We start from the raw sequence: 26810 nt of genomic DNA, 5'->3' as shown, positions 1-26810 counted from the left end.
AGAAAAATGGCTGGCGTGTGAATATGGAACAGGGTGGAAAGGAATCCCAGTGCTGTGTGAATGTGGTCACTGTTTGTCTGAGCTGATGTCTGTAACCTTCTTTTGCCCTGTCCCACTTGTATCTGTCTCCTCAGGTCCATGGTCTTTGCACACATGTGTTTCGCCAGCACCCATTATACCATGTTGTCATGGTTACCAACATTCTTCAAAGACTCATTTCCACATGCTAAGGTTATAACTTTTTCAACCATTTTCTGCTTTTTATCCAAAAGACAACCAGAAAGGTCTTTATTGCCAAGTAGTTTACACATACAAGGAATTTGATTTGGTCATTTTTGGTGCGGCATTAACTCAATCAGCGCCAGACCCGAGGATAGTCGGGTTATCTCGCCGACCGTTCAGCGTCAGACCCGATAGTCAGGTTTTCATTGTTATTTCTTTTATTTGATATTTCCATTCATTACAGGCACACAGACTCTGGGTTAGCATGGGGAATCATCCTGAGAATGCCAAAGTGCAATACCGGCCGCATCCTCCCAGGTGGCAGTATCGAGCACCCTTTGAAACCTTATATCTTGGCCTGTGCAATGTTCAAATGTCTCCGGGCGCACTTTTCTTTGTCAGGCGAGTCGAGCGGGTATCCCAATCTCATTGAGAAGCGCCAAATGCCCCCGATGCATCTGTTGTGGTGGATTATGTTGGCGACACGACACGCTTTTAGTGAAATTCACGTTTTGCTGCATATCGTCGTTTTCTGGGATTAGACAGGATCACTCTAAAACTATACTTTCTTCCCTGTTCCCATTCACAAAACAACCCTTTCCCTTGAGTTACATTTATAGTTAATTTTTATAGCGCCACCATCTGGCACAATGACACCACGTTCTGCACTGCACTCCCTTGGGTCCTCAGAAATACACCCGCCAAGTGTGAAGTTGACTGGATGAACGGTTCTCTAGATAAGCATAAAGTATGTTGCAATAGCGCCACCATCTCGCCAATTGACACCACATTCAACACTGCACTCCCTTTGGAGCTCCCTCAGCAATATCCCCAGTGTGAAGTGGATCGGATGAACGGTTCACAAGATATGCCAGTCAGACATGCAGAGATTCCTTCCTTTAGAGTTAGATTTAACCCTTTGTCATGTGGCAGTGAAAGGGTTAACCCTTTGGTAGTGTGGTAGTGAAAGTTTTAATGGACCATACCAGTCTTTTTGACATGTGGGTTCCAAGTCATGATCAGCCTTGATCCAAAAAGCTTTCCTCTTTTTTCATATTCTTCGACCGTTACTGAAAATGTGTATTGTTATTGTTGTTATTTTCTGCCTATTCACCACTGCCATTGGCGTCAAGGGTGTCTGAAAATGTGTCTTACTGTAAACACCACCTCCTAAACCCATGAAAGGCACCACGTTTCACTAAAATGGCAAACATTTGACCATTTGCATACTGAAACTCTTCCACTCACCTTGTGGTTCCAGGGATGGGTGTATAATGTGATTCCGTGGTTAGTTGCAATTCCATCTACACTCTTTGGAGGCTACACTTCAGATCTCCTCATCAAACAAGGTATGAGATTTAATCATATGCCATATATTTCTGTGTAACTTTCAGTATCAAGTATTCAGTAAGTGAAGCATAATTAAAGAGCCACTTTGCCAATTTTCAACCTCAAGGCTGTGATCACGTTTTTGGCCGTTAACCGTTGGCGCCCAATAGCGTATATATACGAATGGCCCCGAAAGTGTTAAAGTGCATGTGTCTATGTTTGTTTGCTCTAGGATATGCTGTAGCATCTGTTAGGAAGATAATGCAGGTAAGCATATCACATTCACATTCACACACATTTACATTTACATTCACATTTACATTTAGCTGACGCTTTTATCGAAAGTGACTCACAAGTTCTGTACAACAAGTCAGCAGGAAGGGTACAACTCTGAGAAGTAACATTGTTCGTCAAACAGTGTTGAACTTGAGTGCTACAGTCTTGAGTGCATAGTAGTATAGACATTAGTGTGTGTAGTAGTTAGTAATATAGGCAAGGTAGATTCCTTAGTAACAAAGTACATAATAGTAAAAAGACATACGATGGTTAAACAATAGTACAACTGTATGCCACCTGAACGTAAGGTTATCCTATAACCCTAGTTATATGAGTATAGCGAGCGCTCTGCTCTATTGGAACTATCCCTTTATCCACTCTAATAATGAATAACTTTCTCCACATGCACACATCTATTTACCTCCGCCTGGCCACACCCACATACGCTCCTATATAAGCGGGGTCGTGGCCACACAATCAGCTCCTTCCCAAGTCAAGGACCATGGGGTCCTCAGTGAGTCAGAGCAGGGCGCTCGCTATACTCATATAACTAGGGTTATAGGATAACCTTACGTTATAGGTCGTATAGCTTTACGCTCTGCTCTATTGGAACACAGGAGCTGAGCAGAGCGAAAAGCTCGACAGATGTACCGCCTACAACCATCAGAACCGGGGAGGACCCGAGCCCCCCGGTCCTCCCTAGTGGAGGACGGGAGGGAAATCGGATCCGACTGTGCGAAGAGTGTTTAGCACCTCAAACGCACAGGGTGAGCAGACCGTGGGACTTACCTTCGTTCAGAAGGACCCGCGACCACTCGAGCATGCATCCCACATGCCACCAGGGAACGGACGGGAAGCAAAACACCCCCGTCACAGCCCCCAACATCACGGGGTCGAAGGTCAAGAACCTAACCCTGTGGCAAGGCTGCAGCAGCGGAGCGCGGAGGAGGTCCCAGCCCTAGGACAACCTGAGGGCTAGGACCCCCTGAATAAAGGGGCCTGGTGAGGCCAATGAGGCCGCAGCATCGGGACCCCACCAGACGGTCACTGGTGACATCACCCCCCACATTGCCAGCGTATTGGACAGGGCCCAAATCAAGAGCAGGCCCTTCCCCCCTTGGCACGCCGCTCTGAAGCACTCTTCAAGAGGCTACCCCCCCACAACACTGCGGGGCCAGTCGGCGTGCCGGGGAGACAACCCCCAAGGAGGTTGATCCCTCAATCCAGGCAACAGGCCCCAAGAGCAGAACTCGACCCGTGCCTGAAGCACTGCGGACTAGACAGTCGCCTAAAGGGTCTACTGCGAGAACAGTATCCTGGCGGAGGGGGTGTTCGGTATGCTGTGCACCATGTCATAACCTCCACAAACCCGACCCCCCAATCCAGCAGGGTCGAGGTTCAAAGAAGAGGCTGACACAATTGGCAGACGTCATGAAAGATGCGGGGGCATACTCTCAGGCGGACGGGGTCAAGCGCGGCCTCAACCCGAGAGTCGACTCTGCTACCAACACACTGGAGAACCAACCACCCCCCTATGTTTAGTTTAACAGGAGGCGGTTGTTCCCTTAACCCACCAAGAAAACTCAGAAACATAACTGCACGTATACACAGGCTATACAAGCAGTACAAGTGTTTCAGTTTTCAAAGAGTTAACCCAGGCCAACAGGTCGACGAGAACGAGTTCGGACCTGGGCCTGGCGGACCGGGACCTACACAGGGATGCCTAGAGGGGTTGACAGCAACCTCCTCGACAGCCCCCTCCCATCCCCGCCCAGCAGGGGGAGGGATGGGTGAAACAAATGGAGAAGGACCAGGCCCCCTAACACAGCGCAAGGTACAACACAGTATGGACCAAGCACTTCACTGTTAAGGGCAACTTGTAGTAGCATACACATGACACACACATCCACGACATCAATCCCCGCGACGCCCGGGCCGACCCGGCATTTTCCCCCCGGAAAAGCACAAAGTCCTTCGGGGTACCAGAACAGCAGATCTGCGCCCCGGCGGACAACGGGTTAACTGACCTGGTCCGGCGCGACCAGAACCAGTCCTGTGTCCTAGTCATGCCGCCATCCCCAGTCCTAAAAGGGGGGTAGGTACACGTGTCGATCCAAAACATCACAGAGGGCGCCACCAAGACGGTCAGTACACGAATGCACTGCTCCTGGTGGCCCACCTCATGGGTGTGAGACCCCTCCGCCAATGTATTGATCTACTCCGTCATCTCCCCCCGGAGATGTACGTGAGCCGTCGAGTCTAACCTAGTGCACTGGTGCTCGGTAGAGATAAAATCTCCTTCCCAGCCACCCGCATAAAAAACGCTGTTTCTATGAATTGGGCAACCAAAGCGCGCCATCCCATAACGTGGTTCCACATTGAAAGCACCCAGGGCCAGCGCTATATGCATGTTGAGAACCCAAAACACATCAATGGTGAATTCTAATAAGAAACACCAGACAACGTTCCCTCCATGCTGTCTGGGACGAGCAGTAGGAAGCCGGTCAATAAGACACAGATACGGGTCTCATATGACGCGTCTGAGGGTAAACCCTGTCAATTCTGCTCTTTACACAAGAGGGGAAGACAGAAAATCCCCCAGAGAGACCTCTACGTGAGTAACAATTGAAAAACATAATAATTGGGCCAAGTGACCAAAGGCCCAATACACACTTTAATAGAGAGCAGAGCAGAAAACAAACAGTTTTCAAATGCATCGCATCATCCAACTTTGACAATGACAGCGGTCCGCAGCACAGAGCCTGAAAAACTCACAGATGTCTCATGGCCAATAGAAAACGCGCCTAGTGACGTATTCCATGGCCGGGGAAATCCCGTGACCCACCCATCCTAATATGGAGTGGGACCAGGGAACCCACCCCCCCTTCCCCCTCCCTGTGACGCGCTGACCCCACAGCCCGACAGGGAGACTGACGGACAGGAGGCCCAACCCCCTGGCCAATCAGTAAAGGGGGGAGGGGTTTATCAGTTCACCCCATATGACCCCTCACCCCTGATACGATGCAACAACAAAGCAGCGCCATGACACCAGTTGTTAGCGCGCTACATGAAAGCGCATATACCTGTTAGGGTAATAACTTTACATTCTGCACACCAGCCACAGACGATAAACTCGTTTGTGTAAGAAATGGGCTTTTATACAAGGCTTAGGCTCATGTGCGAAAACTTGCCACCTGCATTTTTATACCTTTACCCTAAAGTAAAGAAAAAACAACAGATTTAAAGAGAGGGTCCAAAGGACCTTGGTACAATAGCTATGTAACCACTTCTGCAGGCTAACACTCAACCCAGTTGTGGACTCAATGCCACGTTTACTTAAACGTAGAACATGAACACACACAACCCCCTTCATACAATAAAAAAGGAAAAAGTTCACTCTTACTACTGCAAAAAGAACGCCGTCCATTCCGCCTATAGCTTATTCCCAGCGGCCTATTTCCGCGCTGCAGCTCTCTCGCGCTGCCGCGGTCACATGGGCGTCATGGCCAATCAGAGAAAACGCGGAAGCACGCGACGCACTCTTCCGCTGGGAATAAGCTACACGCGTCCATTCCCGGCGCCATGGGCGGCCCACCCTGGTAAATCTTCTCTTTTTTTTTTTTTATCAAAGTCAACTATCCAAATCCTTAGTCGGGGACAGCCCTAGTGGGCACTGATGTCAACAACAACACTACTGAAGCTAGCACGGCACTCTGTGAGAATTTGTTTTCTACCCTCAAGAACGTCTTTACAGAACATGAATGAATGAAAACTTTATTTAACAGATTGCAGAATGGGTACAATACAGTACGGCTCAATACATACAATTGTTAAGGGGATGCAGACCTGAAAAAGATGTTTGTCTTGTTTCCGTCAGGGTCCCCCATTTTCAATTCATATAATTAGTATGCTTCATCGGCGCAACTAAGGCCAATTTAATTCAGTTGGCATTTGAGAAGGACTTAACAAAAAAGTTCAGGAATGAGTGGAGGGGCAGTGTTTTAAGAAGATTTCACTCTGTCCCCAAACACCGCTTGCCTCTCTATACTTATGATGGTGAGTAGCCTGTGGAGGAATTTTGTTTGCTTTTTTATGCACCTTATTTTTGTCAGTTCAGTTCAGTTTGTCAGTGAATTCAGAAGTGTTGAATAAATGGAGACTTTTCAAAGATATAGAATAGAATAGAATAGAAATGTATTATCCTGAGGGAAATTTGACACTGCAAAGCACTCAACATTAAACATTTAGACAGAACAAGTCACAAATAAGAATAACAAAACAAATGGCCTAAGAATAGAATAAAATGAAATAGAATAAAAATAGAATAAAATATACAGTAAATAAATACAGTAAAAATATACTGAAGTCTACAGGTGTAATATTGCACAGTGCTGTTTAAAAAGTAAGAGTCCAGGAAGATGGTAACTGTCACTCTGTGCTCAGTGATGCAGTGAGGCACAGTGATGCATTGTATAGTCTGATGGCTGTCGGAATGAAGGACTTCCTGTGCCGTTCAGTGCTGCATTTAGGTAGTGTGAGCCTATAACATGCTCCTCCTGTCAGCCAAGTCTGTATATAGTGGGTGGGAGGGGTTTTCCCTGATGGCCTGGAGCTTAGCAAGGTTCCTCCTCTCCGCCACCCTCGCTAGAGTCCAGCTCCACCCCAACCACGCTACTGGCCTTCTTGACCATCTTATCCAGCCTGTTTGTGTCCCCTGCTCTCAGTCCGCTGCCCCAGCAGGTCTGTTATATATATCCGTTCAGTCTGTTTTTGTATAAGTGAAAGTTCTTAAGATAGAGAGAAATTAGATTTTTCAATTGCCTCTCTGCTGTTTAGTTCAGCACCGTGGGCAGCGCCAAGCAAGCCACAGTGCCGCTGTCCCAGCTGAAACGTATAAAAGGGAACCTGTGTTGAAAAACCATTGTGCCCCCCCCGAGAACATTTTATGCCCCCCCACTAATTTGTTTCTGCAGCCTGGTCTGACGCCGTCTTTTATGACGAGAGAAGACATAAGTCCTCGACCAAGTGCTAGCTACAGGCCTTGCTAAGCTCATACATAATAGCGACCAAAAAACTATTTTCAGAGAAAACTGCCCCACTTCCTAAGCAAGAACACAACCCCAACAGTAGTTGAGGGTTTACATCGTATCCCCAAATATATAGTGAATAAACACACGTTTTGTAACAAAAAACAGTCCCTCACCAGGAGGGACCCTTTATTTAATAACAAAATCATATTTTTGGGCGGGGGGGGGGGGGGGCAAACAGGGGAGTCACTAGTGTCGCCTGCCGCGTGCAGAACGCTGTTTGCCCTGCGCAATGTTGGAGGTTGCATCCAGGCTCTGTGTCGAGGCGATGTACACCTGGTCACTCCATGAAGCCAACTGCCTAGCCGACTTCCCCTGGGGAACTGGCTTTCTTAATGGCTCCCACACCATCTCGGGGCAAAGGATGGATGCCATCGGGCTATCAAGTCGAGGCACCCCGTCCCTTAGCCCCTTGACCAAACCCACCACCCGTGTGACTGGCACGTAGGCGGGGGTAAGGCCAACGATGCAGGATATTACCTGTCCCCGCGCCACGTAAGCCTCCATTGCTGGGAAGAATGGACAGACAACGCCTGTCTCTCTCACAGGATGACATTGCCAGAGATGACCTATCATGTCATCGGGAACAGGTGCCGGCAGTGGCTGCGGCAACCCCACGCCATTGGAGGCTGCGGCAGCCGCCATGAGCTCGGGGAACAAGGCAAGCAACTCCCCTTGCATACCTTCTTCCACGTCACTCGCATCCCTCGTGTACGGGAGGCTGCACTGGGCGCCATCGTCCGACACGGCAGATAGCTGGGCATCTCGTCTCCGGGGTGGAGGTTTTAACCCAGTCCCAGAGTACGAGGGTCCCCAGGTAGCGAGGGTCCCCACGTAGCACTCCCTGCCACTCCCTGATGGGGAGAGTGACATGTCTCCACTGGGCCTTCGAACAAGAGAGCCCCCGCCCCCTCCATGTAATCCTCAGTCTCCATCGGATATGGAGAAGAGGCGAGAGAACTCTCGCTCGGCTCCAGCACAACACTACCACCAGGCCGTTCACCCCCGATGCTCGCCGTCTTACGACGAGAGCGAGCCGAGGCGAAGAGTCTGCGACGCAAATCCCCGGCCACCAGAGGAACTGTCTGCCTATCGGCCGACTGCCCTCTGGCGGGGGAACCAGGGCCGGAACTCTGCCACCTCACAGGAGATGGGAGCTCAGCGGCCCCTCTGCGAAGCACACTCTCCTCCGGGCGCCACCCAGGCGCACCTGCCTGCCACGACCATGGAACCAGAGATGCCCCACGACGCACAGAGGACGCCGCGATAGTGAAGCGCTGGTGGAGGGTAGCGTTGTAGTCGTCTAGACCCTCCGACGGTGAAAACATTATCTCTTTGTTTTTTCGAAAAATAGCGAGAGAGAAAAAACAAAGCTACAATGTCAACGTAGCTCCTCTCCAACAAACTACTTTGGCACTAAACTTAAAGTGGTGTATACAGACACTTTCGGTGGTGAAAGTAGGGAAGGAGCTGATTGTGTGGCCACGACCCTGCTTATATAGGAGCGGATGTGGGTGTGGCCAGGCGGAGGTAAATAGGTGTGTGCATGTGGAGAAAGTTATTCATTATTAGAGTGGATAAAGGGATAGTTCCAATAGAGCAGAGCGTAAAGCTATACGATCTATAACACCATATTCAGTGGTTGGTTCAAATCATGAAAGTATACCAAAGAGGTATATCTAGACTAGCTGGTTATGCTCGGAGCTGTGCCAAACATGCAATTACGTGACAACACCCTAATATAGTACAGACATATCACATCGTTGTTCCCTTCTCTGTAGGTATGCCTGTGTAGATGTTTCTACATTTCCAGGAATAGCTTTGTTAAAGGAGCAGTTCAACATTTTGGGAACTAAACTTATTTGCCATCTTCTCCAGAGTAAGACAAGAGGGTTGACATCAATTTCATCTCTGTGTGTCCAGTAGCCCCAGAGAGAGGTCCAGGTGCATGCTAGCCTAGCTTAACGCAAGGACTGGAAGCAGTAGGGAGCAGCTAGCCGAGTTTAGCTTAACTCAAGGACTGGAAGCAGTAGGGAGCAGCTAGCCTAGCTTAGCTTAACGCAAGGACTGGAAGCAGTAGGGAGCAGCTAGCCTAGCTTAGCTTAACGCAAGGACTGGAGACAGTACAGAGCAGCTAGCTTAGCTTAACGCAAGGACTGGAAGCAGTAGGGAGCAGCTAGCCTATCTTAGCTTAACGCAAGGACTGGAAGCAGTAGGGAGCACCTAGCCTAGCTTAACACAAGGACTGGAAGCAGTAGGGAGCAGCTAGTCTAGCTTAGCACAAGGACTGGAAGCAGTAGGGAGCAGCTAGCCTAGCTTAGCACAAGGACTGGAAACAGTAGGGAGTAGCTAGCCTAGCTTAACGCAAGGACTGGAGGCAGTAGGGAGCAGCTAGTTTAGCTTAACACAAGGACTGGAAGCAGTAGGGAGCAGCTAGCCTAGCTTAGCACAAGGACTGGAGGTAGTAGGGAGCAGCTAGTTTAGCTTAACACAAGGACTGGAAGCAGTAGCATGGAGCAGCTAGCCTAGCTTAGCACAAGGACTGGAGGCAGTACGGAGCAGCTAGCCTAGCTTAACACAAGGACTAGAGGCAGTACGGAGCAGCTAGCCTAGCTTAACACAAGGACTAGAGGCAGTAGGGAGCAGCTAGTCTATCTTTCTTAGCGCAAATACTGGAACTAGTAGGGAGCAGCTAGTCTATCTTTCTTAGCACAAAGACTGGAACCAGTGGGGAGCAGCTAGTCTATCTTTCTTAGCGCAAAGACTGGAACCAGTGGGGAGCAGCTAATCTATCTTTCTTAGCGCAAAGACTGGAACTAGTAGGGAGCAGCTAGTCTATTTTAGCGCAAAGACTGGAACCAGTAGGGAGCAGCTAGTCTATTTTAGCACAAAGACTGGAAGCAGTAGGGATCAGCTAGTCTATCTTAGCGCAAAGACTGGAACCAGTAGGGTCGGGAGCAGCTAGCCTAGCTTAGCGCAAAGACTGGAAGCAGTAGGGAGCAGCTAGTCTAGCTTAGCGCAAAGACTGGAAGCAGTAGGGAGCAGCTAGTCTATCTTAACGCAAAGACTGGAAGCAGTAGGGAGCAGCTAGTCTATCTTAACACAAATACTGGAAGGAGTAGGGAGCAGCTAGCCTAGCTTAACACAAGGACTGGAAGCAGTATGGGTGTTATGGTTTGAAACCGACCCCAATCGCACAACACAAGAGTAAGCCAAAACAGGGCAATATTTATTATATAACAAAAAGCAGCACAGTCCCTTTAAGGGAGAACACAAAAAACACTAGAGTCCATGAAATCTGAAAACTGCGGCACTGTGCCTTTAACGGGCGAACAGGCTAAGGGACCAGGGGCACTGGAGAGGGGGACAGGGACAGAGGCCCGGAGAGGCGGGCTAGAGACAGGGACAGAGGCCCGGAGAGAGGGGCTGGGGACGGGGACAGGAATCCAACGGCGGAGGCCGGGCACCGGGACAGGGGCCCGACGGCGGAGGCCGGGCACGGGGACAGGGGTCCGACGGCGGAGGCCGGCACGGGGATCCTCTTCCGTCCCTACACCGAGTAGGGCTCTGCTGCTCAGAAAGGAATCCTCCTCCTCCTCCTCGGATGCTGCAGACGGGCAGCGCAGAACAAAGGGGGTCCCAGGGGACCGGGGCGAGAACACGCCATCCCCCCGTGGAATAGGGAGCGATGGCGAGCCGGGGTCCGAGGGAGAACACGCCATCCCCCCGTGGAATAGGGAGCGATGGCGAGCCGGGGTCCGAGGGAGAACACGCCATCCCCCCGTGGAATAGGGAGCGATGGCGAACCGGCTTGACGTCTGGAGTGGGAACACTGGAGTCCTCCCGTAGAGAATTAGAGAGCGAAGGCGGTGTCCCACTCCAGGCACACGGCGACAGGTGGTGATGGCTGGCACATCGTCTCACGCCGGAGACGCGGCAGGTGATGGTAGCAACAAGATGGCACGACGTCTGGAGTGAGAACAAAGGGATCCTCCCGTGGAAGTATAGAGAGCGAAGACGATGTCCCACTCCAGGAAACGGCAGTAGATGGTAACGTACAGAACCAGCGTACAGAAGCGTACAGCGTACAGACGCGTACAGCGTACAGAACCGACGTACAGAACACAGAACAGAACACAGAACGACCCGACCAGGACTGGAGGGGAGTCTGCAACCTAAGTACTCTCCCGAGCTGATCGCAAACTCCCAACAGGTGCGTGAAGGTAGAGGAACAAGAATGTCCAAAGGTGGGGGCTGGTGAAGAGTAGGAGACAGGGAAAAGTCCTCGCAAGGGTGGGGGCTGGTGAAGAGTAGGAGACAGGGAAAAGTCCTCGCAAGGGTGGGGGCTGTTGAGGAGAGTAGACAGGGAAAAAAGGTCCAGGGACAGGCAAATCCTCACAATGGGAGCAGCTAGCCTAGCTTAGCACAATGACTGGAGTAGAGAGCAGCTAGCCTAGCTTAGCACAAGGACTGGAAGCAGTAGGGAGCAGCTAGCCTAGCTCCTCTAAAGTTAAGTAATACAACTTCCCCAAATACTCCAAAATGGACTCTGGGGAAGATGGCAAATATGTGTATATGAGTGTTACTGTTATATATTTCCAGATGTTACTCTCTTTCTCTCCCTCTCTCCCCATCCTCAGCTCTTTGCCATGGGTGGATCGAGTGTATTTCTCCTGTTCTTGTGTAAACCCACCTCATACCGCCTGGCTCTGACATGCATATCTGCCTCGATGGGGTTGGGTACCTTCAGCACCAGGTGCGTCAGTAAGATGTGCACTATGTGCCTATAGGTGACGTTGCACTGGTTTCATTCTCATCCATCTGGAACTATACATACTTCCATTGACCTAGAATCAAATCCTGCCTGGACCTGTTCTCCTTGATCCCCTGCTCCATGTAACCTACTGGCTAGAATCCAAGGCTGCAACGGTATGCCATTTAGAAGAATTGATAAATCGGGACAAAATTATCGATAAATATCTATTATAAATTAAAGAATATATATTTTAAAAAGATTATTAAAAATAAATATATATATTATTATCACACACACAAACTAACGTTAAATAATAGTATATATATTATTTTTTTAAAGAAAAAAATATCGATAAGTGACGCCACAATTATTGATAAATCGATAAGTGGTCTTAGCCTTACTAGAATCCATGGATCCATGTCATGTTATTCTTCTGGTCTAAGACGGCCCAATCAATATTGTTTTTAACAACAAATTGTAAATTTTTTGTTTAGTTTAATTTAATTTATTTATAATTGTTTTTGTTTTGTTTCATTTCGTTTAGTTTTGTTTCATTTCGTTTTGTTTCGGTTTGTTTCGTTATGTTTCGTTTTCGTTTATTAGGATCCCAAATTAGCTAAAGCTACAGCATTGCTGTAGCTATTCTTCCTGGAGTCTTCCATTGTGACCGTGCAACATAATTAATAATTATATCATAACATATAACATTTGTTCATACACGCAACTAATTTAACAGCTAATTCAAAATGTAAGTTGATAACATAATAATGTTGTTGCAGCAAGATAAGATAATAAGATAAGGTATTCCTTTATTGATCCCCTTGGGTAAATTCGGTATCATAGCAGCATGGGGGAGGGGGGAGGGGGGGTACAGGCCCAGGAAGACATACAGGTACAGGTCCAGAATTATAGTACAGTGGAGAAGTAAAAATGAAAATTTAATAAAAAGGTAGTGTAAACAATATACAATATAATTAACTCTGGACATGCGCATATGGGCAACAAGGTGCGAGATGAGGGTATGTATGCCCTCTCAGGTATTTTGCCCTAAAATAAATATAGTTACAATATATAATCTAATAATCTAAATCGAATCTAATATATATTCTAAAAAAACTAAATTCTAGAATGCTAAATATGTAATATATAATCTAATAATCCAATAGTCTAAATCTAATCTAATATATAATCAAAAAAAGCTAAATGCTCAAATGCTAAATATCCAATTGTAACTCACTTTTACAATCACATGTACAAATGTCGAAAATAGCTAAATAGAAAATGTTAAAAATAGCAATAGGGCATTATATTACTGAAGTCTGGATTTCAGCCGTCGCCCTGTGAAAATTACGTTATTATCAATCGTATGGCGCAAGGAGTTGACATGCAAGGAGCCACCAGAGGGAGCCATCCTCCAACTGTTGTCGTTTTCAAAAATACACACCCAGAATTGATAACCACTGCAACAAATCGGACACTGATTAATTAGCCTTGATTAATCAGTTTAATCTACAACGTCTGACCTGTCAACTTGGTCTTGGCAGCCACTTTTTATAAGGCCACGTTCACACTGCAGGCGACAGTGGCCCGAATCTGATTTCTTTGCTCATTATGTGACTCAGATCTGTTATTTTCATGACAGTGTGAACAGCACACATCACATGGAATCTGATCTTTTCAAATCTGATTTGGGCCACTTTCATAATATGTGGTCCTAAATCAGATACAGGTCAGATTTCTTTGCAATGCAACCTGAACAAGACTGAATAGTCATGCGACTTTCATGTGACTTTTGCGTCACTAGTCTAGATTGACATTCGTCACAATTATTTTTTACATCCATCTTCTTTATTGTTAATCTGCACACGCGGGTCAGTTCATGGGCGTAACCACATTTAACCCTTTCACTACCTGACCACACTGCAGAAGGTTAACCCCTTCACTACCACACTACAGACGGTTTCTGTAGTGTGGTAGTGAATGAATGAATTAATAGTTTATTTTCGGTCTTTGTTTACAGACAAATCAAAAACACACAAATGTACATATTCAAAGTAAGCTCACACACAAAATCCAAACTCAATGACCCAAAAAAGGAATAGGCTGAAGCACAAGCTTATTTTTGCCTATTTTTGCCTATAATATATATATATATATATATATATATATATATATATATATATATATATATATTATATATTTATATATATATTTTAGTGAAAGGATTAACCTTCTGTAGTGTGGTTGTGAAAGGGTTAACCCTTTGTCGTGTGGTAGTGAAAGGGTTCAAACTAAAGATATCGGACCTGCGCAATGAACCAGAAGTGAGCACTAAGGCTTGCAGTGTGGACGAGGCCCAAGAACTCACCACCAACTCCACCAGAGTCAGAGTTAGCCATGTGTCCACAACGTGGCCAATGGAAAGAGAGCATTCATTAACGTACCTTAAACCAACACATCCAACCAGTTCTGTTTAGTGTTACACTTAAATCAATCTTAATTCAATCATCTATAGTTTAATGTGTCATCCATTTTGTGTGCATTAATTTAGAGCTGAACATATTATAATAGAGGCCTTTCACAGAATGTTTAGAATGCCAATTTTTCCTCCACGTTGGTAGAGACGATGGTTGCTATGTGCAAAACAGTGATTGCTCAGTGTGAGAACTATATAGAAAAGAAAATAGAAATGTATTACTGGACATTGTTAACAAGTCACAGTGGAACCGTAATATAATGGCTTTCTATTGTTTATTCTACTCTGCACTGCATAGAAATTAGGCATTTTCTTTCGAAAATGGTTACCAATAGTTACAGGCAGCCATGTTGGAAGAAAGACAACAACACAAACATTCCGTGCAAGGCCTCTAGTGGGTGTATTAGGATGTAATGAGGTTCAATAACTATAACTTTATCATCCCTATGTGTGTGTCAGTGGTGTGTCTGTGAATGTACAGGATCTTGCCCCGTCATGTGCTGGAGCCCTATATGGTGAGACTCGAACCTGCAATGTTTCCTTAACCCTTTCACTACCACACTACAGAAGGTTAACCTTCTGTAGTGTGGTAGTGAAGTGTTAACCATCTGTAGTGTGGTAGTGAACCTTCCTTAGTGTGGTAGTGAACCTTCTGTAGTGTGGTAGTGAAGGGTTAACCTTCTGTAGTGTGGTAGTGAAGGGTTAATCTTCTGTAGTGTGGTAGTGAAGGGTTAATCTTCTGTAGTGTGGTAGTGAAAGGTTAACCTTCTGTAGTGTGATAGTGAAAGGTTAACGTTAGGTTATGAATATAACCAAGTTCTGTTAATAGTGGTGACGCTCGGCGTCACTCATGCACTGTCCTCGCACACGTGCACGCGCACTGAATAAAATTCCACAATGTACCTTTATCCCAGTATTCATCTGACCACACCTCTCGTTTGCTTACCTTCATAAGCAGGTGTGTGGTCATCTGCTCTCCTCCTTCCCAAGCTTTCACCACAAGGTGAGATCAAGGGCTGCAGCGGCGTCGGACGCCGAGCGTCACCACTATTAACAGAACTTGGTTATATTCATAACCTAACGTTCTGCATCATAGTGGCTCTCGCTCGGCGTCACTCATGCACAAGGGAGGCCGAGCGAGAGCCACCGGCCGACAAATACACCCCGCTGAAGGCCCCCCACAACCATCAGAACAGGGAGGGCCGAGCCCCCCCGACCCCCCCTAATGGAGGGCACCCCCCCTATTGGAGGTTCCCGGGAGGGCGACGGACCCGACCGTGCGAAGAGGCACTCAAGCAACTCAACGCACAGGGTGAGCAGACCGTGGCCTGACCCCACGACTACACACACGCACAACCCGCATGCCACCCGGGAACGAACGGAGGGAACAACCTCGTTACTGCCCCCAGAATCACGGGGTCAAGGGCAAACCCAACCCCGTGGCAAGGCCGTAGCAGCGGAGCGCGAAAGGAAGGCCCAGACCCACCAAAGGGACTGGACCCCCTGGAACGGGGGCCCGGAGAAGTCCATGATGCCAGCATCAAGACCCCACCAGGTGGGCACCTAGTGACCCCGCCCCCCACATCGCCAGCGTATTCGGACAAAGGCCCCTCAGCCGAGCAGGCCCTGTCCCCCCAATAGTACACCGCCTGGCATACTGACCCTGTAGTACAGGCAGTCAGCACGGCCGTAATAACAAGGCTTACCACGGAAGCAGGCAGCGCACCGGGGAAAAAACCAGGCAACAGGCTGTTAACCCGAGCCTGGAGAAGAGCGAAAGAAATGGAGAACCAACCCCAAGCACCCCGTACTTGGTATTCCCAGGCGGTCACCCAACCAAGTACTAACCAAGACCAACCTGCATGGCGGCCGAGATCTGACGAGATCGGGCGTGTACAGGTTGGCACGGCCGTAAGCCATTACGACAGTGTAGAATACAATGTACCCAACAAGGGCTCCATAGCGCTTAACCCTGTGACACCCGGACCGACCAGGCATTTTTCCCCCTGAAAAAAGCCCAAGTCCCTCAGGGTACCAGAACAGCAGATCTGCATCCCCGGCGGACAACGGGTGCAACTGATCCGGACCAGCGTGACCAGAACCAGTCCCGTGCCCTAACCACGCCGACCTGCCAACTCCAGGAGAAGGGGCAGACATGCGTGTTGATCTTAAACATGAAAAGAAGGCGCCACCCAGACGTTCGTTGCGAACCGCGCCCGGCGGCCCACCCCCAGGGCGTGAAACCCTTCTACGTATGTTCAGATCCATTCCGTCATCATCCCCCAATATGAACGAGAATCCGTCGACAACCACACAGGTCGTCGGAAGAGGAAAACCCCCATCCCAGTTGCCTTATAAAAACGCAGTTTTAACCCCAAGCAGCCAGTCAGTTGCTTAATGTCCAACAGAACATCCCGAACTAGCACTATGTGTGCGTCGGGTATATCCACATCAATAAATAGGCTATTTAGACCTTTCATTGAATCCCCAAGGTGCCCAGGGGAACGACAAGAGGGGTGAGATGCAACCAACTCCAACTCTTCATAATAATAAAGAAGAAGCATCAACAGTATAAGCCCAAACTGCACAACTGGGAGTAAAAACTGTTTACATTTTTACATCCAGTCACTCCTTTTGTCAAAGAGTATAGACCGAACTTCCCAGAAGCCTTCCCACATGAGTCGTAGTTATGAAAAAGACATGTCAACTGTGAGTCACGTGACCAACTGACTCAAGTTTACACATAAAATCGAGCGTAGCAGACCCGTAAGCCCTACGCTCTAACCCGACACTTTAACACCACAAACCTTACGTAAAGATCTTAACTCACGGAAGCCGTCAACATAGCAATGTATATGCTATGACGGGGGGAAACCCTGTACACGACTCCTGTTTGTAATAGGAGTCGTGTCAGGACTGTTTGGCCAATAATATAGTCCCCTTTTAGGGAACTTTTTATTTATTTTTACGGCACAAAATCATGAGGGGGCCGGGGAGGGTGTAGAGGGGACCACAGGGGGAAAGTCACTTTAGCGGCGTCTGCCGCCTCGAGCCGCTCGAGTTTTGCCACCCCGAGAAGCCCCGGAGGGACGGTAGTGGATCGGCTCCTGGTCACGTCGTTCCCTACCGTCTCCTCCGGTCGTGGATGGACCGGCGGCAGCAAAATCGCCGTCTCTCCTCCTGGCCTTCTTGGAGGAGCCAGCAGTGGCGGCGGAGGCAGTGGTAGGCACGGCGGAGGGAGCTCGACGTCGTGGAAGCCTTCTGACTCCACCGGCAAGAACGGGAGGCGGAAAATGGGGCTGGAGCACGGACCGCTCCTCAGCCATTTCTCTGCACGTTGAGGTCATCAGCTGCAGGGCCTTCCCGAATAATCCAGCATTGGAGAGGTCGGCCGTCAGAAGAGGGGCTCTCTTCTTCTCTGGCACTCGAGCCTGCTCCAGCCAAAGGTGGCGCTGGGTCAGGGTGGCCAGGGCGCGCATCTTCCCCGAGGCTATGGCCTGCACCTGGGTAAGATGCAGGACAGCTCCTGCCGCCTGGGTGATCTGATCGCATTTTACCTCGGTCAGACCCGTGCCGCCCGTCATTATCCCCGATACAAATCTAGCCAGCTGCGCGATGTTAGAAGCCGCAGCCAGCGACTGTGTACCAGCGATAAATGACTGGTCACCCCAATATGCCAATCGCCTAGCCGATCTTCCATGGAGAACCGGCTTGCATAATGGCTCCCACACCACATCCGGACAGAGGAGAGCGGCCATCGGCCTATCAAGCCGTGGCACACCCTCTCTCATACCTTTGACCAACCCCGACACCCGCGTAACTGGTACGTAGGCGGGAGTAAGTCCCATGATGTGAGACACCGCCTGGCCCCGACGAACATAGGCCCCCATTGAGGGGAAAAATGGGTAGACAACGTCCACCCCTCTCACCGGGCGACGCTGCCAGAGATGACCTATGAGATCATCGGGGGCAGGAGCAGGCAATGGCTGCGGCAGCGGCACGCCGTTTGCAGCGGCAGCTACCGCCATGAGCTCGGGAAACAAAGCCCGCAGTTCCCCCTGCTGACTTTCCTCCACCGAACCCGCATCCCTCACATGCAGCAGGCTTCGACCGGTTGAGGAGCCACAGTCTGATGCGGCTGATAGCAGGGCATCCTGCCGAAGAGGCCGAGGTGGTTCCCCCGACATCCTCGAACAAGGCGCCCCAAGGAGGCATTTCTCCCCCCTCCGGTGTTTCCTGGACGGGAGGGATACTCGCCTCCACAGGGCCTTCAAACAAGAATCCGTCCGACTCTTCCATGAAATCCTCAGTTTCCATCGGACATGCAGAGACCGACGCATCCTCGCTGGTCTCCAGCAATTCCCCAAACCCAGGCCGTTCACGTCTGCAGGCCACCATCTTGCGACGTGAACGAGCAGACACGAAAAGCTTGCGTCGCAAATCCTCCGGAACCAAAAGAACCGGCCGCTCAACAACGGACGATTCCCTGGAACCAGAGGAACCAGAGTCGAGATCAGGCCACCGCCGGGGCGACGGCACCTATGCATCGGCTCCTCGGAGAGGCAAACTATCCATCGGCTGTCTCCTGGGCTGGGTCGGCAACCACGAAGTGGCAGCAGCCCCGCACCAGCACGCACGACAGAGGCGGGAATGGAGAACCGCTGGTGAAGAGTGGGTCTACTCTCCGAAGTAGACATTATGACTTAGCTTTTTCTTTTTGAATAGTTATGAGAGAAGAAAAAACTAAGCACAATGTAAACACGTCTCAACTCTTTTCAACTAACAACACGTCAAGTGGGGATCTACCAGGCACTTCCTTGTGGTGAAAGCGAGAAGGAGGAGAGCAGATGACCACACACCTGCTTATGAAGGTAAGCTAACGAGGGGTGTGGTCAGACGAATACTGGGATAAAGGTACATTGTGGAATTTTATTCAGTGCGCGTGCACGTGTGCGAGGACAGTGCATGAGTGACGCCGAGCGAGAGCCACTATGATGCAGAACCTTCTGTAGTGTGGTAGCCTAGGGAAAGGTTAACCTTCTGTAGTGTGGTAGGGAAAGGTTAACCTTCTGTAGCGTGATAGTGAAAGGTTAACCTTCTGTAGTGTGGTAGGGAAAGGTTAACCTGTATTGTGGTAGTGAAAGGTTAACCTTCTGTAGTGTGGTAGTGAAAGGTTAATCTTCTTTGATTGATTGATTGATTGAAAAGTTTATTAACAGATTGCCGAATGGGTACAGTACAGTACAGCTCAATACATACAATTGTTAAGGGGATGCAGACCAGAGAAAGACTTTCGTCTTGTTTACATCAGGGTCCCCCATTTTCAATTCATCATAACATATATGACATACATGACATACAGATAGACAGTACTGCTACATCTATACATTTATGACATATCAGATTTGCAAATACAGTACTGTTTGTGATACAAAAAGTGTCCAGAAAAAGAGTGTATATACATTTGACGTAGAAACTGTACATTGGGGGAGGTTGGGTGGTTGGGGTGGGGTTGGGTGGGTGGGTGGGGGCTGTACATTGGAGGTGGGGGGGGGGGGGGGGGTTGGGTAGGGGGGGGGGACACTGTACACTGTACATTGGAATACTGACAAAGCCATACTTGGTTATTTACTGTACAACTGGGTTAGGACATTTGTAGGGGCCAGTTTCGAATTGCAGTCTCCCGTAGGTGTTCTTTGAGAGTGCTTTTGAAAGTGGGTAGTGATTCACATTCCTTTACAGCTTTGGGTAGGGCGTTCCACATTGATGTGGCATAATTGCTAAACGTGTTTAGTCCCTTGTTTGAGCCGAATCTGGGTTTAACATGATTTGTGGAGCTCCCTCTGGTGTTGTGATCGTGGTATTCACTGACCTTTGGGAAGTATTTTGACATGTACATGGGTACCTTGGTCGCGTAGTGTATCTTGTAGACCAGGCCCATTGCAAGTTGCTGTACTCTGTCGTCTACTCTATGCCATCCTAGGTTGTCAAAGTGGGCAGGGGTGAGGTGGGTTCTAGGAGTAAGGTCAAGCAGTAGTCTGACCAGTTTGTTTTGAGATGTTTGTAATTTTGTTTTTAGCGCCTTTGAGGTGCTTTGGTACCATGAGGTGCACGCATAGTTGTAGTACCCTTGAATGAGTGCTCCTGCCAAAGTCTTCAGGGTATTCTTGTTTACCAGAGAGGAGATCCGGTACAAGAATCGAGTTCGTTGGTTGACTTTTTTTATTACATTGGATGCCATTTTGTCACAGGAAAGATTAGCCTCTAGGATGGAACCCAGGTAGGTAATTTCATCTTTCCTTGTCATAGTGGTAGTGAAAGGTTAACCTTCTGTAGTGTGGTAGGGAAAAGTTAACCTTCTGTAGTGTGATAGTGGAAGGTTAACCTTCTGTAGTGGTAGTGAAAGGGTTAACCTTCTGTAGCGTGGTAGTGAAAGGTTAACCTTCTGTAGCGTGGTAGTGAAAGGTTAACCGTATGTAGTGTGGTAGTGAAAGGGTTAACCCTTTGCAGTGTGGTAGTGAAATGGGTTAACCCTCTATAGTGTAGTAGTGAAAGGGTTAAAGGGATAGTTCTGATCTTTTTAAACATTTACCTACTTACTAATGATCTACTACTTACTAATGATGATCTACTAATTACTAATTGGTCGATATAATCCTTTCTCAGCACGATCCAAAGCCATAAACCAATGCAAAGTGAATGGGGTCAAGTTCCTGTTTCTACAAGTCGACTGAAGACAACTGAAATACAGTCAGACAGGAGCTTGACCCCACTAACTTTAACCCACTACTAACTAACCAGAGCTAGTATGAGGAACAGCATGGATTGTGCTGAGAAAGGACCCTACTGTTCAACAACATAATTTGTAAGTAGTAAATCTGAACTATTTAATACAGGCACAGCTGGCTGTCATTCTGCAAAGGTTCAATCATTTTGACATATATGTAACAAATGTGTATCTTTTTCATACAGGTTTCATGAATATGTGTGGTGCTTTCATGGGTATGTATCATTTTAAAGGAATAATCTTGAACATTTTCATATATATAACTGTCTATTTAGCCACTCTCGATCACCAACTGATACAACACAATAATATTATATTAAAATACAAAAATACAAAAACACAACAAAATAAGGCGACTTTTAAACTAAATATGTCGTGACTTAGGCATTTTTTCCTCATACATACATACATGTCAATACACTAAGGCAGTTGTTATACTTGCCTAAGTCATGCGATCGCCATCTGTGTATATAACGTTAAAAGGCACAAATCACACGAGTGAGTTAGGCAGATTAGGATTTTTTTTAATGTAACACGCGTTTTGATTGGCTGAGGACATAGGCACCAGGGCGATGCAGCAGTGTGAGGAGATTACAGTTAGCCAGAAATCTCAATTTGGCCAAAGAATTACCTAGGCAATTATTGTATGAGGCTAACGATTTGCTGTTCTTGGCTGTTCTAAACACTGGTGTCTGGTAAGACATCCCCGGGGAAATCATCTGTCACACAGGAAGTGATGTGTTTTACATCACCAGCAGCAACAGCAGTTTGTTTGGAATCAATAGAAGATCTTCAAGGTGGAAAGCAAGTCAATACAGTGCAAAACAGCAATGACCATGTATCACCAATAGATGTCGCCAAAAATTTTGATTTTAAGGATTGCCACTTTAATGCTTGTTAATCTTGTGTAAAATATACATTTACATTTACATTTACATTTAGTCATTTAGCTGATGCTTTTATCCAAAGCGACTTACAAGTTCTGTACGACAAGCCATCAGGAAGGGCACAACTCTATCAGCTGAGCAACAATGTTCATCAAAGTGTTGAGTGCTACAGTGTAGGTTAGTTTATTAGGACAAGTGCATGACAGTACGGTTAGTTAGGGTTAGATTTTTTTTTTTTAAATATACATTGGCACAATAGACAAATGGGGATAAGGAGCAAAATAACTAAAACACCGCCACTGACTGTGAGAACTATTTCCACTCCCAAATTGATAATTATTCTTACATTAACTAATTTCTGAAATGTACTGATTTCTTTTTGTGTGTGCTGGTTTCTACACTTGAGGTTCCCATGGAAAATAAATATTTGATTATATTCTATTCTATTTCATATGAAATGTACAGCAAGGAGCACCTACACTAACATCACTAACTTCTCATCTTTATCTTTTATCATCGGGACTAATAATAACAAATCAATAATGTCCCTTGTGTGTGTGTGTTGCACAGGACTGGTGTTGGTCTCTCTCTCTGGCTACCTGATAGAGGTCACCTCGTCGTGGCCCGCAGTGTTCGTCGTCGTCACCGCGGTCAATGTCACGGGCCTCGGCTGTTACCTTGTGTTTGGAGGTGCCAGCCGCGTGGACCTGGAGGATTACAGCAGAGTGACTCACCCTTGACCCCGGCTGACCTTCACCTGGGCGGTCAGGCTCTGACTCGCGGCCCAAGAGACTATTGTTACCCTTTGAACCGCCTCTGGACATTTTGAAAGTGTACATTTCCCAGTTGTTTACTGTTCTGTCATAACAAGGACATGTCTGGCTCATGGGAAATTACATTTGTCAATATCATGTACACATTTTAGAATTTTTTTTATTGAAAGTTAGTAAGTAGTTTAGAAAAAAGGTGGAGAAAAAGTGCCTCTGTGGATTTCCATGACAAGTGAAGAAGATGCTGCCAGGGGAAGGGATAGAGGCTTTATTAAAAAGTGTTAAAAGCTGCAGCCCTATTTTCTGAAAATCCGCCTAAAAGTACATGCCCAAGTAAATGGAAGATTGATCCACTTCTACAAGGTCAATTTGCATGTTCCTGGTATCTAGGAACATCTATGGACCTCAGGAAATGTATTCCCAGTGTAAGAAATATTGTGTCTGCTTGAGTAAATCGTAATGAAACAAAGGAGAATATAAATTATAATTTTTCTTTGCATCTTTGACAGTGAATAACACCATGATCAGATTTCGCTCACTGAGCTCATTCAGCACCTTCTTGAGACCAAGTGTACAAAATATCTAAAATCTAAGCAAATGAATAAAGGGAAGATGATTAAACAGAAGTATTTGACTGTGTGGCACAGCGGAACAACAACACAATCATCAAATTTGCTGACGACACAGTAGTGTAATTAATACCACGACAGCTTCTGGTCAGCGTCGAGGTGCAGATATAGTCCCCTCATCAGGGGAGGATAGGGTGCAGCTGGGGAGAGTGGGGTGTTTGCCCGTGTGTGAATTAGGGGGATGGAATACAGCTGGGTGAATGAGGGTGAAGGAAGGGGTGACTGAAGAAAGAGAGGATGATGAGGAGTGCGCAGTGGATAGAGAGGGGGATGAAGAGGAGCGTGTGGAGGACGTGAGGGGAAAAGGAGGGGGAGTGAAGTAGGCCCGTGCTGTGATTATGACAGGTATACTGAACAATTGTTGTTTACACTTGTGTTTACTTGACTTCTTGACTTTCTATGTTTTACTTATTATATTTATTTATACTATCTTATTATTATCTAGCACACTCTCAGGAGCGAAACAGAAAGAAACATTTCATGCAAAGTATTCTGTATTTCTGTATGACAAATAATAAAGAAACTTGAACTTGTAGATACAGTACTGAATTCTGCCATCCGGACACATGCTATTTGAATTATAATTTATTTGAATATAGAATAGCAGACCTATAAATGATCTTATTATGGCCAAGTCATACATCTATGGATAGGGCCAAATGTCCTCTTTCCAGTGGCAGTGTTGAATCTGGATTTAGTCATTTCCTCACGTTTTTTCCGATGCAATGCACAGAGACTTCACATTATTCAGATAAACTCTTATTTTCGAAATAATAAATAAAATATCGGTAAACAAACGTAGTGCTGAAAATATACACATTGACTGCTGTTTTGATAGGGGTAGGGTCTTTACTCTTGGCTACATTTAAAAAAGAAACACAACATTAATTAATACGGTCTGTATTGATGAGAACAGCACCCTACAGTTTAACAGGTTGGACTAAGGCTCCTCTTCATGGTAAAAGTTTAAAAGCCTTTATTCAACAGCTAATTTATGCCAACAGGTTATCGGGGCAGGGAGCAAGAGTTGCCTTGGTGCTTGACATCTATTTCTAAATAATTATTTTAAACATGCAAAGGTGAGGTTTCTTTGCAAATGCTAATAGGGAATACACATATCCAAAATGCATCAACATTGAGGGACATGGTAAAAAAGCTCAAATTCAAAGAAACTACATTTTTGTAAGACTTTAACCCTTTCTGTCACAGTGGTGTCAGGAGAACTGCCTCTCCCTGAACGTCAGCAAAACAAAAGAGATGATTGTGGACTTTAGGAAGTCGGGGGTCAGGGACTACAGCCCCCTCAGCATCGACGGGGCACCGGTCGAGAGAGTGAACAGTTTTAAGTACCTCGGAGTCCACATATCCGAGGACTTGACATGGACCACACACATTGACAGTGTTATCAAGGAGGCACGGCAACGCCTCTACTTCCTTAGGCGCCTAAGGAAGTTCCAAGTCAGTCAGAAGATCCTTAAGAACTTCTACTCGTGCACAATAGAGAGCATCCTGACTGGAAATATCACCTCCTGGTTTGGGAATAGCACCGCACAAGACCGTAGCAGACTACAGAGAGTAGCCCGTTCAGCCGAACGCACAATTGGAGGTGGGCTTCCCACTCTCCAAGACATTTACAACAAGCGCTGCATGGGTAAGGCTAGGTGTCAAACTCATGGCCCGCGGGCCAAATGCGGCCCGCCACGTCATTTGATGTGGCCCCCCAAGAGCTCTGGTAAAAAATAAAAATAAAAATGTACATTAATCTTGGGTTAAAAAATAGCGGCGTTAAAATAATTGTGGGTTAATGCGTTAATAAAGCTTTGACAGCCTTATATTACACATTCTTACACATACATGTGTGTTGAACATCTGAGGTATTGATGAAGTAACAAAGGAAAAAAGCCAAAAGCACTTACTCCTCAGACATTCTTTGACAATTTTACAGCCCAAAATACAAAAAAGATCCAGGCGGAATAGGTAACAAAGGGTTGAAGAAATATTGTCTGAACTGTCAGATGCAAGCTGGCTGTGTGACATAACCGAGCATCTCGCTCAATTGAATAAGAAGCTGTAGGGACGCAAACAAGTCCCACCCAAAACTTGACCAATATAGTTGTGAACTGAGACAACCCTTATTTTGTTATTTTTGAGTACAGTTACAGTTGTGTGTTCATGCAGATACATAATAGCAATTTCATTACGAATTGAAAATGGGGGACCCTGATGTAAACAAGTCGAAAGTCTTTCTCTGGTCTGCATCCCCTTAACAATTGTGTGTATTGAGCTGTACTGTACTGTACCCATTTAAAGTTAATTAAACTATCTTCCATTAGTTGGATGTATGGCCTCTGCAAGGTTGTGTGCAGCCATTTGTTTTTGTAACATCTGCTACATCTGTCCCACGCGTTCTTTGCAGCTCACAGTTGTTAGTTCTGCCCCTCTTGACTGTGACAAAAAGGTTTTGAACAAACTTAATGTCATAGCTTGTATTTGATGATATTCTTCTTTGTTATTTACTTGAATGGTTTGATCATTGATTGATGGAGTAATATGGGGTTCTGATAAACTAAAATTATTTGTTAAAATAACATAAGCTAATATATATTTTTACATCTATGCAAATGCATATGCAATATGTATAACTTGAATAAGTAATAAATACAGAAACAACATGTTTAACAATATGTAAATGAGTAGCTACATTTATTTTACATTACATTAACATTTATACGGTCTTTGGCCCTTTGAGGGCAACCATAATGCTGATGTGGCCCTCTGTGAAAATGAGTTTGACACCCCTGGGCTAAGAGAATAATCAAAGACTCCAGCCACCCAAACAACTGCCTCTTTGAACTGCTGCGGTCAGGCAAGCGATACCGGAGTCTCATGGCAAGTACAGAGAGACTCAGAAGAAGCTTCTATCCTCAGGCCATCAGAATGCTAAATGACAATAACACTATGTAACAATCTGCATTGTACATTGTATATATCATATGTATATATTGAACACTTTTGTATACGTACTTGACTTCTATTTTATACTTACTATACTTATTTTATACTTATCTATTTTTATCTAGCACAATCTCTGGAGCAAAACAGAAAGAAGCATTTTATATAAAAGTATTCTGTACTTCTGTATGACAACTAATAAAGAAACTTGAAACACTACAGAAGGTTAACCCTTTACTTTCACGGTTACCGTCGGTAGGGTGATAGTAAAGGGTTAACCTTCTGTAGTGTGGCAGTGAAAGGGTTAACCTGCTGTTGTGTGGCAGTGAAAGGGTTAACCTGTGTATTGTCGCAGTGAAAGGGTTAACCGTTTGGTAGTGCAGCAGTGATCAAATCAAATCAAATTTATTTATAGGGCCCGACAACACACGTTAATGTCCCCATGGGCCGTACAGGTCTTCTTTAAACAAGTCAAGAAGAAAACATAACAATAAGTCAAGAACAGAACAAGAACACCATAAGGTCCAAACATTTTTAGATGAATGCAAATAAATGAAAGAATGCAAGCACTCCCAGACATACCCCACGCGAAGGTAAGGAAAAACTCACTAAAACCTAACAATAGGGAAAAAAGCTCCA

At 46.5% G+C, this 26810-nt stretch overlaps 1 protein-coding gene across 1 annotated transcript in view; it reads left to right on the top strand.

Annotated features, from left to right (window-relative positions):
- Positions 1 to 23412, top strand: part of slc17a9a (solute carrier family 17 member 9a) — a gene marked incomplete at its 5' end in the record, with an annotated part of 51897 nt that extends 28485 nt beyond the window's left edge. Inside the window, 7 exons of the mRNA XM_084333885.1 lie at positions 135 to 231; positions 1484 to 1571; positions 1784 to 1818; positions 11555 to 11670; positions 14606 to 14661; positions 21119 to 21148; positions 22391 to 23412. Of these exons, the coding sequence (XP_084190011.1) occupies positions 135 to 231; positions 1484 to 1571; positions 1784 to 1818; positions 11555 to 11670; positions 14606 to 14661; positions 21119 to 21148; positions 22391 to 22560 (592 nt within the window). The 3' untranslated portion in view covers positions 22561 to 23412. The remainder of the gene's footprint in view (positions 1 to 134; positions 232 to 1483; positions 1572 to 1783; positions 1819 to 11554; positions 11671 to 14605; positions 14662 to 21118; positions 21149 to 22390) is intronic.
- Positions 23413 to 26810: the final 3398 nt, after the last annotated feature.

Source organism: Notolepis coatsorum, assembly GCF_963971535.1.
Source record: "Notolepis coatsorum genome assembly, chromosome: 17".
In the NCBI taxonomy this organism is placed as follows: domain Eukaryota; kingdom Metazoa; phylum Chordata; class Actinopteri; order Aulopiformes; family Paralepididae; genus Notolepis; species Notolepis coatsorum.
Note: the sequence above shows the minus strand (reverse complement) of the source record. Positions and strands in the feature narration are given on the sequence as shown.